The sequence below is a fragment of the Geospiza fortis genome, unplaced genomic scaffold, assembly GCF_000277835.1.
Source record: "Geospiza fortis unplaced genomic scaffold, GeoFor_1.0 scaffold112, whole genome shotgun sequence".
In the NCBI taxonomy this organism is placed as follows: Eukaryota; Metazoa; Chordata; class Aves; order Passeriformes; family Thraupidae; genus Geospiza; species Geospiza fortis.
In genome coordinates, this window is record NW_005054298.1 from 9,368,801 (window position 1) to 9,380,075 (window position 11,275).

The 11,275-nt window shown below is 42.1% G+C and overlaps 1 protein-coding gene across 2 annotated transcripts in view; it reads left to right on the forward strand.

The window, feature by feature from the left end:
• Positions 1–11,275, forward strand: part of SEMA5B (semaphorin 5B) — a 263,423-nt gene that overhangs the window by 182,404 nt on the left and 69,744 nt on the right. For both annotated transcript variants that reach the window (XM_005415761.2, XM_031056895.1), the window contains one exon: positions 2,302–2,364. In XM_005415761.2, the coding sequence (XP_005415818.1) occupies positions 2,302–2,364 (63 nt within the window). The remainder of the gene's footprint in view (positions 1–2,301; positions 2,365–11,275) is intronic.

Consider the following 11,275-nt stretch of genomic DNA (forward strand, 5'->3'; position numbering starts at 1 on the left):
CTCTGGCTTGCCATATTGCTTAATTATCCTCTTAGCTCTAATGAGATGCACCCTGACTAATGGTGTAGTCACAAACAACATGTTGCTACAATTTGGGCCATCACTAAGATCTTCTTTATCACTACCCATCAAGGTAGTGCTTCAGAAGGCTGAAGGGCAATGTGCCTAATAAAAGAAAACATTTAGGCACATTAGAACATGGCTGGAGGAGAGCAGTGCTCTGACTAGAGCTGTGTTTGCAGCATGCCTCGAAGTTCTGTAGTGCAGGTGTCTGGCAGGAAGAGCTGGGTGACCCCTGGGAGGCCAAATTCTTCTGTGTTGCACTGCTGCAATCCCAGATGACCCAGAGTATTTGCAGAGAAGCAGCATCGATTGCTGGAGCAACCAACAATTTTTGTTTTCATTTTCTCCTGTCAAGCACTGTTAAAGTAAACTGGGCTGTATAATGGAAAGTTCTCTGTTTCTGGTTTTAAAATGGGAAGAAGGGCCTCGCAATAAGTGATCTCTTTTCTGAGTATCTTTTTTCTTTTTTTTTATTAAAATTGTCAAAACTTGATTGAAGGTACAAAGACACTGTGTTTTAATGAGCATGGGCTAGAGCAGGGATTACAGATCATAATCCTACTGTGCAGTTGCTTTGCCGATGTCAATGGCTGCTGGTAGTCAGCAGGCAAAATTCCTTGCTCTCCTGTGATGGCTTACAATGTGAGCTCTGTCATCCAATGTCATTCCCTCTCAGGATATGACTGAATGATCCTTTTCAGCAAGGACTTATCCCAGCTCTCACAAAAACACTTCTGAGGCACAAGTTTTTGGCCTCCACCCTGGATTGGACTGCAGTATATGGGAGATATTTCCCAAGTGGCTTCCAGGGAAAGACCTGTGCTCCCCTCTTCTCTCACCAGACCTTTGCCTGTAGTCATGAACTCTTTATTTCAAGTCAAATTGAATGGAATGCTCAGCTAATGGAGAAATGGGGTGGGTTTTTTTGTTTTTTGGGTTTTTTGAATGAGAGAGAACTATCCCTTCCCCTAATGTTGTCTATAAATGCATTTCCTGGCTGGTTGCATTTCTTGTAGATCTGAATGAGTGTCTTCATGGACCTGAGCTGGGAGTTGGAAAATTCATCTTCTCTTTTTAGTGGTTTCCCAACTTTCTCCTGCAAAAAAATATGGATTTATCATGTGTCAAGAGGACAATTTCTATGGCAGCCTAGGTTTTAAAAAACATATTGGCTGCAGTGAGAAGTTCAAGAAGAGTTCAGATCCGGACCGAACTTTGAAGCTATTTCCTTTGTTGGTAATGGACTGAGGAAAATAAAAATAAAGAAAATCTGGCTCTGTTAAGGGAACTCTGGATCTTTATCTGTACTTTGTGAGCCTGGCCTTTCCCTGTGTAGCAGAGCTGTTTTTCTGGTACTCAGAATGATGTATTATGTATAGTATGGATATTTATATGTATTTTCACCTCCAGCTAACAATACCTGCTTGAATTTGTTAGGACTATTTTTAAAAAGTGCTGAAGGGAGGAAAATTGGGGAAGGCACTGAATAGTTGGATATGTTGCTAAATATTTTACATTTAAATGTTCTCTCTAATGCAGCTTTTCTGGTCTTGACTTTTGCTGTGAAGGAAGGGGCCTCTTCATTCTGAAGCAGTCGGAGGTCACTGGGGACCCCACATGCTCTCAGCCTCCAGTCAATAGTGCCCTCAGCCCTAATGTGTTTTACTCTACCTCAGGACCTGACCCCACTTGTCTGGCATCACAAATCACCATCAGCCTTTCTCCCCTCTTCCCATCTCTCTGGTTTTACCTGTCAGCTCCCAGTTTTGGTCCAGCTTGATTCACTGCAGGGTTACTTAGAAGGTGATAATCTTGGGGGTAAATTTAAGAAGACCAACAGATTTGTGCACAACTGCTGGACTTCGCTGTAGGGAATTTTTGGCAATGAAAGCTGTGGTTTATACAGTGCTATCCTCTTTAAAAAGAATGTGATGACTTGGTGTGTGGGGCTTATGTCTTGGACCTTCCAGCTGAATGATGATCAGAAGTTATATTTACATGTAAATTAAAGTCTGTCCTCTGTGAACATTCCAGTTGCCACTGCCTCTGAACTTCTCATCTATTTATCATTTGTGTGCACTGTGAGCACAGTGGGAGTCAGATACATGTTTACTGTCACAATGCTGCTTTTAAATTGGGCTCTGTAAATTGGCTGGAGATGCTTGCTTTTGTTTTGGGAGTCTCCAGACATGGTGGTTGGTGGCATTCTTGTGTGACTTGTGCGCTTTGGTTTTTCAGGCAACAGCGTGGGGTTCAGATGAAGACACTAGGAGGTCCTGTCAAAGTAAAGGGAAAACAGAGGTAAGTTTTGCTTTGTTACAATGATGTTATGGGTAAATATATTTGCAACATGTGAAATCCATGCAGAGAATGTCTGACAGCAGTTCGAGCTTGCAAATCTGCAGCAGTTTAGCTGTACTGCCACATGGGTATGAGCCCTACCAAGCAAGCCACTTCAAAGGCCCCCTGTCCAAGTTATTACACTTGCTCTGCATGAAATTTAAAGGTGATTTCACTGCTGGAGAGGACGCAATTTGTGACACATCAGGGAGCAGAGTGGTGGCAAGCCAAGGGTAGCATCCTGCAGAGGGGTGTGAGGCCAGGCAGGCTGGCTTAGCCCAGGTCCTCAGCAATGAGCCACTGGCGTTCAGCCACGTGGGATTCAATGTTTGCTTGCAGTTGGAGTTTGTAGTTGTATAATTCCCTGGAAGGTGAGAATTGAATCTGCTCACACACTGCAATCTGTTCAGGTTGAATATCACAGAGCTGCTTGGGAGGCAGGTGCACTCTGTTAAACTGCACTTTTAAAGTAGGAATTGCTTGAACTTGCACATGCTCTCCTAGAAGTTCGGAGTTTCAGGCATTTCTGATCCAGCCATGGGGCCTTTCCACCCTTCTTCTGAGAAGCTAAAATGAAAGCATCCATCTAAAAGCAGGAATATTTTTTATTTTTCAAATGTGATATCATGCACTTCAAAAATCTTCAGTCCTCAACTGAGAGGGTGTCTATTGTCTTTAGTACAACTCTGCAAAGAGCTTTCAGTCCAAACCAGAGGAGCTGGGCAAAAGATAAGACAGAATAAGCACAATCTTTTTTTAGACACAGACAATCAAGCACAGAATGATTGTGTGGCTAGCCCAAAATGCTGGAATCTGCCACATTCCAGTTTGCTGCTTTAAACACAGGACTATCTGATCTTCCATTGACAATATTATTTTTCTATAATAAAGTTCATGTGATTACTGTATAAAACTTTATGTACATACACCAAAAAAAAGCTAGCTTGAGTTTTGCTAGATAGGCAACAATTTGCTTCATGTAGCTGTGGAGAACAGGAGTATGGGTATCCTAGAACATCTATTAGAGTTTCAAGTAGAAACTACAGGATGCAGGAAATCAACATGGAGGCAAAATGAGTTGGATGGGCAAACACCAAACATGGCCAGCCATGAAAAGTAGGACAAAATTGAAAAACACCAAAATCCAAGACATCAGGAATTTTTGAATTTGTGGTATTTGCACTTTAGATGTGCAAAGAAAGGTTTTCCTTTTTTCTTCTGTTGTAAAGTCTGTGAGATTTAAGTTGTGTCCTGTTGTTCATGAAGAATTTGTATTTATAACCTAGAAATATTTTGTCAACCCCTGGATAAAGCCATACGTGTGACTGAACAAATTCTAGGGTAATTTCAATCTCTCTTTGTTACTGTTATGTCAAAAGTAAGCAATGGTCTAAGTATCTTCACTGCTGCCTTCTCACACTGCAAAGGGTCTGCAAAAAAAGTCATGAGCATAATACTCTGAACAGCTGAGTTTATGCTGATTGTGACACAGAGTTTGGTGGATGCAGTGATCATGAGTGAAGTTTGGAGGAATGGAGGTATTCAAGCAGACTGTTAGGCACTTCTTGACATACAATTAGTAGCAAACAAAGGTGTTGACTAAGACGCTGATGAGAAGACAGGAAGCTACAAAGGCAGAAGGATTCTGCAGTAGCTAAGTAAACACTGGTCTCCCAGGTCTGTGTCTACACTACCCTGCGTGTCCACAGCTGAGTCCCCAGTACATTCATTGTTAGTTAAACTGCAGAGAAATGACTCAGCACCAGCTCAAGAAGGCCACGTTCAGTCTAGGCAGCTGATGAAGCTCTACTCCAGCTAAGTCCAGGTCTGACCCAGGATCTCTGCCCTTGGCTGGGTAAACACAGCAGGTGAGGGCAGCATCATTGTGAACACTTCTGATTCGGCTGCGCAATGGTGGTACAAGGTGCAAAGATCTGTCTGCCTCAAAGTTGACTAATGGCAGGTTTCTACCCAGCACAGGTGATTTGATGATAAATGTGTTATGGATTGTTAGACACTTAGATATGTGGTGATAGAGATTAGAAATAAGGAGAACCTTTGGATCTTATATTAATTCACAGTGTAATTGCCTAAGTTATATGGCTGGTACATTTTCCTTGCCCATTTAATAATGTATGTATTTTAGGTGAAGCTTTCAAAACTGGCTCATGTATTAAAAGGCCTCTTTTATTGTGCCTGTGAAGTAAAAGATAATTACTGCTGCTTAGAAACTCTCTTCCTAAAATGCACAGAGCTGTACCCTAAGAAAAATAAGAAGCACAAGAATAAAAGCCACAAAATGCATATCACAGAAGTGTAATTATTATGATATAATAGTCACTTCCCATTTGAGTACCCATTGTCTAGAGGAGAGGCAGATGAAAAATCTGAGTCTTAGATAAAAGATGAGAAGGTCCCTTTTTTCCTGACACCTCTGGCCATGAATTTCACTTGCTTATTCCTAAACTGAGCTCAGTGCCTGTGTCTGTCTGCTGTAGCTTTTTGAAAAAGATGGAAACTTTTGCTCTGAGGGCCTGAAGCAAATGTGCTTCCTGTGCTTTGCTGGATTGTTCTAATGGCAGATTACCTTCCCTGGTAACATGTACTTTATTTTTTATTTGGATATAGCTTCAGTTTTGAGTGAGTGGGCTTCATTTTGCCCTTCTCTGCTAGATTAAAGAGCCCTTTAGTTATCAGTATTTATTTTTTACAGAGGCACTTACATGCTCTTTTCAATGCAGTACTTTGGTTTTTTGATAAAGTAAAAAGATGAATTCTGCAAGCCTTTTTCTCTAAGTCATTTTTCTACTGCCCTTGAATACTTTTTGTCTGTTTTCTGCACACTCCAATTTTTCACCTGTATTCCCTTGCAATCTCTCTAATGCCTAAGTGTGATTAAAACAGCCTCCACCCTCCTCAGTTCATAGACATGGCAGTTTTGTAGCTCCTCTGCCTAAATCCTTTCACAGTTACTAGTCTTGGGATGAAATCTCCATGTTTATACATAAAGCCCTTTTGTTCCTCTTTCTTTAATCCCATTTATCTTTATAAAATGGGACATTGGTCTCACTGATAGTTGCAGCTTTTGCCATCTTCGGGTTAAATGTTTGTTAAGAAAAATGTTGATACTGAGCTGGTAGCACCCCAGCTGGGGCTCCACTAGGACAGCAAGTTTATGAGTGATTTCACTTTGAGCATTTTTTTAATCACAGTAATTTATCAGATTTTAATCACTTAATGTATAAGTTCCTGAACCTGATTTTAAAATTAACTCTCTGCAATTTATCATGCAGTATTAAAACAAACACCTCAGAAAAGTCTCTTTCATTGATGTTATTTTTATCAACTAAAACTTGTGGTTTCCTCAAAGAAGTGTACATGCTTTGCTTGCCTTGTCTCTGGAGAGCCATGCTGGCATCCATAAGTAATCATTCTATTTTTTTTTTTTTTTTTTTTAAGCATTTATAAAGTGTAGCATGATCAATATCTTTAAACTGTCCCCTGGAAAACATCCACATTACTGAGACAGTGCAGAGAACAAAGTCAGTGTTATGTTGCCTTTCTTTGTGTCTTCCAAATGAAATCATCCAGAGGTTGTAGTTAAAATGAATGATGGATAGAGCAGAAGGGGAAGAGATGTATTTAATTTCATTAGGAGTTGCTCAGTTCCTAGTTTGTAATTGGTTTGTCTCTGCATAACAGTCGCCATCCACCACATCTAAGGAATTTTGCCTAACATGGAAAATGGTGGCTTTTTCAAGATTAGAACTTTGGTCTTTCTTTTGTCTAAGCACCAAATTATTTGTTAATGTTCCAAAAGCAGCACACCATCATTTTAAACTGTTTAAAGAAACCATTTGTGAAAACTGCAGTGAAAAATGGCAGCTCTTACATTCTGCCCTAAGAACTTTGTGTAGCCAGGAGGAAGATGATGCGCTAATAACAATCCTGGAGCAAGAAAGAAATGAGATTAATATCTGATAGGCATCCATCTGGGTTGTCCCACTGTATTGCCAGTATAGCTTCTTCCCTTTTTTCTGTATGGTGTCCTGTTGCTGTGGATGCACAAGGTTACAGGGAAATCCAAGCCAAGGCTTCAGCCCAGTGGAATGGGATTGGTGCAGAGAAATTGCTGAGCTAAAGGAGGATTGAGCTATTTCAGGCCTTCCAGTGGCTATGTGTCACATAGAGGATGCTTATCTGCTTATCTGGTGGAACTGGGAAACTCCACACCATTTAAGAATAATAGACATCCAGGTAGGAGAGGCACCATAGAAATCCCCAGGGAAACAGAAATAGCTGGGAGGCCATCAGCTATTTTTATCCCCTTTGTAACTGTTTCTAGAGACCTGAACCAGCATTCCTATTACTTCTGCTAAGCTATCAATGCAGAATGAGCCCCCAAATAAATTTGATTAGAAATCTATTAAAGAGCATTTGGCTAGAAAAATCATTAGCAATTCTCTTTGCTATCTGTTCCACTCAGAGGAGAAGGGTAGTGTGGCTGGGGCCTTGGCTTAAACTGAGTAGCAGACTTGCTTGTCCAAAGAAGTAAATACAGATACCTGAGAGTGTACCAATAGCAGGGCTCAAGAACCAAGTTAGGTCTTGATTATTTTTTAATAAATTGGGATAAACTGCAGCAGATAAATTAAATGTTTTCTGCACTCTAAAATGTCACAGAAGAGGTAACTTGGAGTTCTACTGGCTGATTCTCTGAACTCCAGGTTGTGCTCCAGGAGTCTGTGTTTCTCTACTGAGCATGGCAGACTGTCTGCAATAGCTATTTGTCTCATACAGTATATAACTGTAAAACATATCAGTATGTGATGAAATAGTGTTAACCAATACATAAAAAGGAGATCTCTGACAACAGGGCTTGGGTAGTTCATTTAAACTAGAAAGCCATTAAAGTAGTGCCTATATATAGCTATGCTTACAAAGAAAAATTCACCTGTACAATGAGATTAGGATTTATAACATTTTAGAACTCTGCTGTTAAGAGATGACAGAATAAACAACTAAGAGGCATCTACAGCTGGCTTATTTGCAGCAACCTGAAACTTGCTGAGTTTTACCTCAAATGGAAGCTGCAGGAGGTCAGCCCCTCCATTGCTGATCTGTCCACATGAATGAAGGCAGTAACAGGGCATCACTCTTGCTTCTCAGGTTTGAATTGTGCTCTCAAAGCAACCTGATGTGTCTGTGAGCTAGAAAGAGACCTGGTCCTGTCCACAGTCATGGGGATACAGCATTCACAGACAGTGCATGAACAGTAATTCTAAATGCTACAAAAAACTAAATAAATGAGAGTAGGCTTAAACTGAGGAGGTGGCAGGGAAGGGCTTCAGTGCAGTTTGTTCTGACTGTGAGATCCTGTGTCCTGTAGTGTTGAGCATTAGCAGTCATGCCCTCTTCCTTTCTAGCCAAACAGAGTCATTAGACTGGAGAAAAGTGATACCTTCTAAATTTATGGCCCTATCTCAATAAAGGAATGAGTACCAGGTAATTCTGGGGAAGGAGCAAGAACCTCAAAGTATGTAACATGCAATTCATAGGAAAATCAGAAATATGCTTAATTCTTTGGCAGTGAGCCACAAGTTTTTATCAGCTCTGCCATATATTTAATAATAATCCTAACTAATACAACTAAGTTATTCTTATTAACCATATAAATATGCAGTCTTCTCCCTTTATTTAAAACCTTAATCTCTTGATCCCTGTAATATCTTCTGGTGATGAGATTTGCAGACTGATCATACACAGATTTAACTGTCTGCTCCATAATGTGAGAGCAGGATCCAAATATTGTCTTGTCTGGACAGAGGTGGGTTCAAACTTGCCAAATCTTCTGCTTATATTACAGCCCATCTGATTTTTGCTTCCTGTGTGCCTAGAGTTTTCCAGCCACATGGAAGAAACTGCATTAAATAGCTCCTACTTTCTGTAGGGGATTGTGAGATCATTTTACTAACCAGTTGCCTCAGCTATGGCTTGCTGCAGAGAGCATTGTATTGAATGACTTTTCAGAGCAAATCCAGGCTGGTTTAAAGAACACAGAGAGGAGGTTGTTCCTTGCTATTTATTTTGAGAATGGGGTAGTAAGAGGATCTAATTAAATCTCCCAGACACTGTCTTGAGAAAAATCCTTCAAGCTGGAGCATTTCAATGGTTTTGTTTCTTTGCTTTTGTTGGAGGCTTCATAGACTGATGTGGCTGGCCATGGGTACAGCAATAAGAAACACGAGGTGAGCACTGTACTCTGCTTTGGGCCAGGCAGGTTGGAGAGATGTGGTCTGGTAGTTGGACCTTTGTGTGTGTCCTCTAAGCCGGTGTGTCACCACGGTGATATTAGCACCTGCATTGTTTCCATTCCCCCAGCTGACAGATCAAGGCAATGTGCATCTGCTTCAGAATATTACTTTAAGTGTCTAAATTGCTTTGAGACCAGTGCATGAAATGAGCATATTATCACTGCTCTTCCTCCAGGAGCATGTAGTGCTGCTACCATCATCAGTAAGGCAGGTCCAGGGAAAATGTCTGCTCAGTTAACTCACAGACCTACAGGTGGACATGGCCCACACCTAGCAGCATTATTTTTAAGCAGTAAAAATGGAGTAAAAGTGTGCAACAGAATAATCACTGCCAGTAGTCTGCAGCATATGACTTTCCACAGAAATTCTTTTTGTGTGCTATCTTCTCAACTGGGAAGATTTTACAGAAATTGAAGTTTGTTAATCTGTAATTCAGCTCTGTGCAAATAGAGGGAATTCTGCAAATTAGGATTTTATATTTTTGCTGGGCAGGGCTTTAGTTAGGAATACATTGTAGTAGCTAAGGAGGAAAGGGTCCAGCAACATAACTGGTCTTAGCTGTTTTGGGTCAGAAGCTATGCTCAGACCTTGCACAAAGCAGAGAATGGTGGCAGTGGAGGGGGAGCAGGTGGGTACTCTCTTGTGTGAAATTTGAGTACAGAACTGCATTCTAGGTTAGATGGCAAATCAATCATATTCTGAAAACAACACTCTGTTGGGAGATGACCTAATACTTTTTTTTAACAGCATTCATTTGAGAATTTTTAGTACTTTGCAGTCAAATATATAGTGGTCCTAAAATTATGTGGGATTGAATAACTGTACTCTACAGAAAGAGGAATTGCTTAACCCAGACATCTCCAGGGCAGGAAGGAACTGACAGGGCTCCCAGCACCATGCAGCAATGACAAGAGAGGGCAGAGAGGATGGCAGGCCCTTTGTCTTGTTAAAGGAAGCAATGAGACCACTATTCTCAACACAGCAGGTGGGACATGCTTCTCAAGGTCCTGTTTGATAGACTGATGCACAGTCACCGTGACTGATCTGCTTCTGAAATAAAAAGAGTTGACTCAGCTATGAATCTGAGCCCTCATTTTTGGGGCTGCCCCTGCTTCCCCTCAAGACTGGCAGCATGCCAGTAGCCTTTTTCCAGACTGGGCAAGTCCTCCTGGGCAGGCTCTGGAGTAGAGTCTGTGCCATTCAAAAGCAGGGATCACACATCATGTCCATGCAGTTGCCATCTGTGGGGAGCACTGGCAGGTTTCCTGTTGGATCCTTTCCGTACAGCAAATGAAACAAGATAGTGTGTAATCCAGCTAAGCAAGCCCCTTCCTTTCCAGATGATAGGGGGTGTTTTTACACTGCTGAGTCTTGCAAATGAAGTCTTCAGGGGAATGATCAACAATCCCAACATGGGAGCTTGCTGAATGATTGCTGCTTACAGGAGGAAGAAGTGGTGTCTGCAGCTGTAGGCTCAACTTAGTGGCAAATGATGATCTATTGGAGGGAGAAAGCAAAGCAGCCCGGGTAACCCAGCTGAGGTTACTATTTTTTAACAATTTTCCTTTTCTGTTTATGGTATAACATAATAGACTTTCTTCCCTTGGAGCCCAGTGGGTGCCAGTCATTGCTCATATCCTCTCTTTTGAGGTGGCCCAGAGCCTGGGGCAGGCAGGCTGGTGCACATGGCTCATTGGGGCTCTTTGGGTGATCCTTGGGGCAGGTGGCTTTGCAGCCTCTTGCACTGCCTCTGGGACTTGCATACTAGTCTCTCCCTTTTCCTGGGTGTAATGTTGGAAAGTTCCTGCTTTATGTGGCCTCCTCCACTCCCGCAACTTAACTCCAGGAGATGCTCAGTTAGCCTGATTTGCACTCCACAGGTCTCTGGCTGTGGGGAGTAAGAGAGACCATGGCTCTCTCTAACAACAGAAAGGTGATTTTCTGAACAAAAAGGCAACTGCAGCCTTGTGCTGCCACCCCCACAGCATGACCCCCGCACCTTTGGGGACTGGCATGTGGAGGGAGTTGCCTATTGGTACCAGCAAGTGGTTGAGCAACTGAGACTAGGAACTTGCTATTTCTCACTGGCCTGGCCTGAAAGAGAAACTCTTTCTACCATGGACAATCCTGAGCACACAATCCTCTGGGAGGCAGGAAGGTAACAGCCTGTTCAAGCACAAGATTGTCTGACCAGCCTGGTCTATTAAAGAGAAGTTCCTGCTGTTTTCCTGCTGGCACTGGTTTGAATTATAGTGCAGACAGACCTGCTGTCCTTCACTGGTGAAGTTGGTGTCTGGGTAATGTTTTCAAAGCTGCAGCATTACTGGGAAAATAGGTCAGAAGTATCATCGTGGAAAGAGGGAAAATTTCTCCTCCACTCTAAGCAGAGCACAGAAAGAGGCACTTGTAGCTATGACAAAATTGACCTGATGGCTGACATCCTACCCCAGGACTGTGCAGGGCTATGGTTAGAGAAATAACCAGCAAATTGGGCTTGCTCTCCTTGACTGCTGGCTCCCTGCAGCTGTGCGCTGCTTGAGGCAACAAACCTCAGCCCA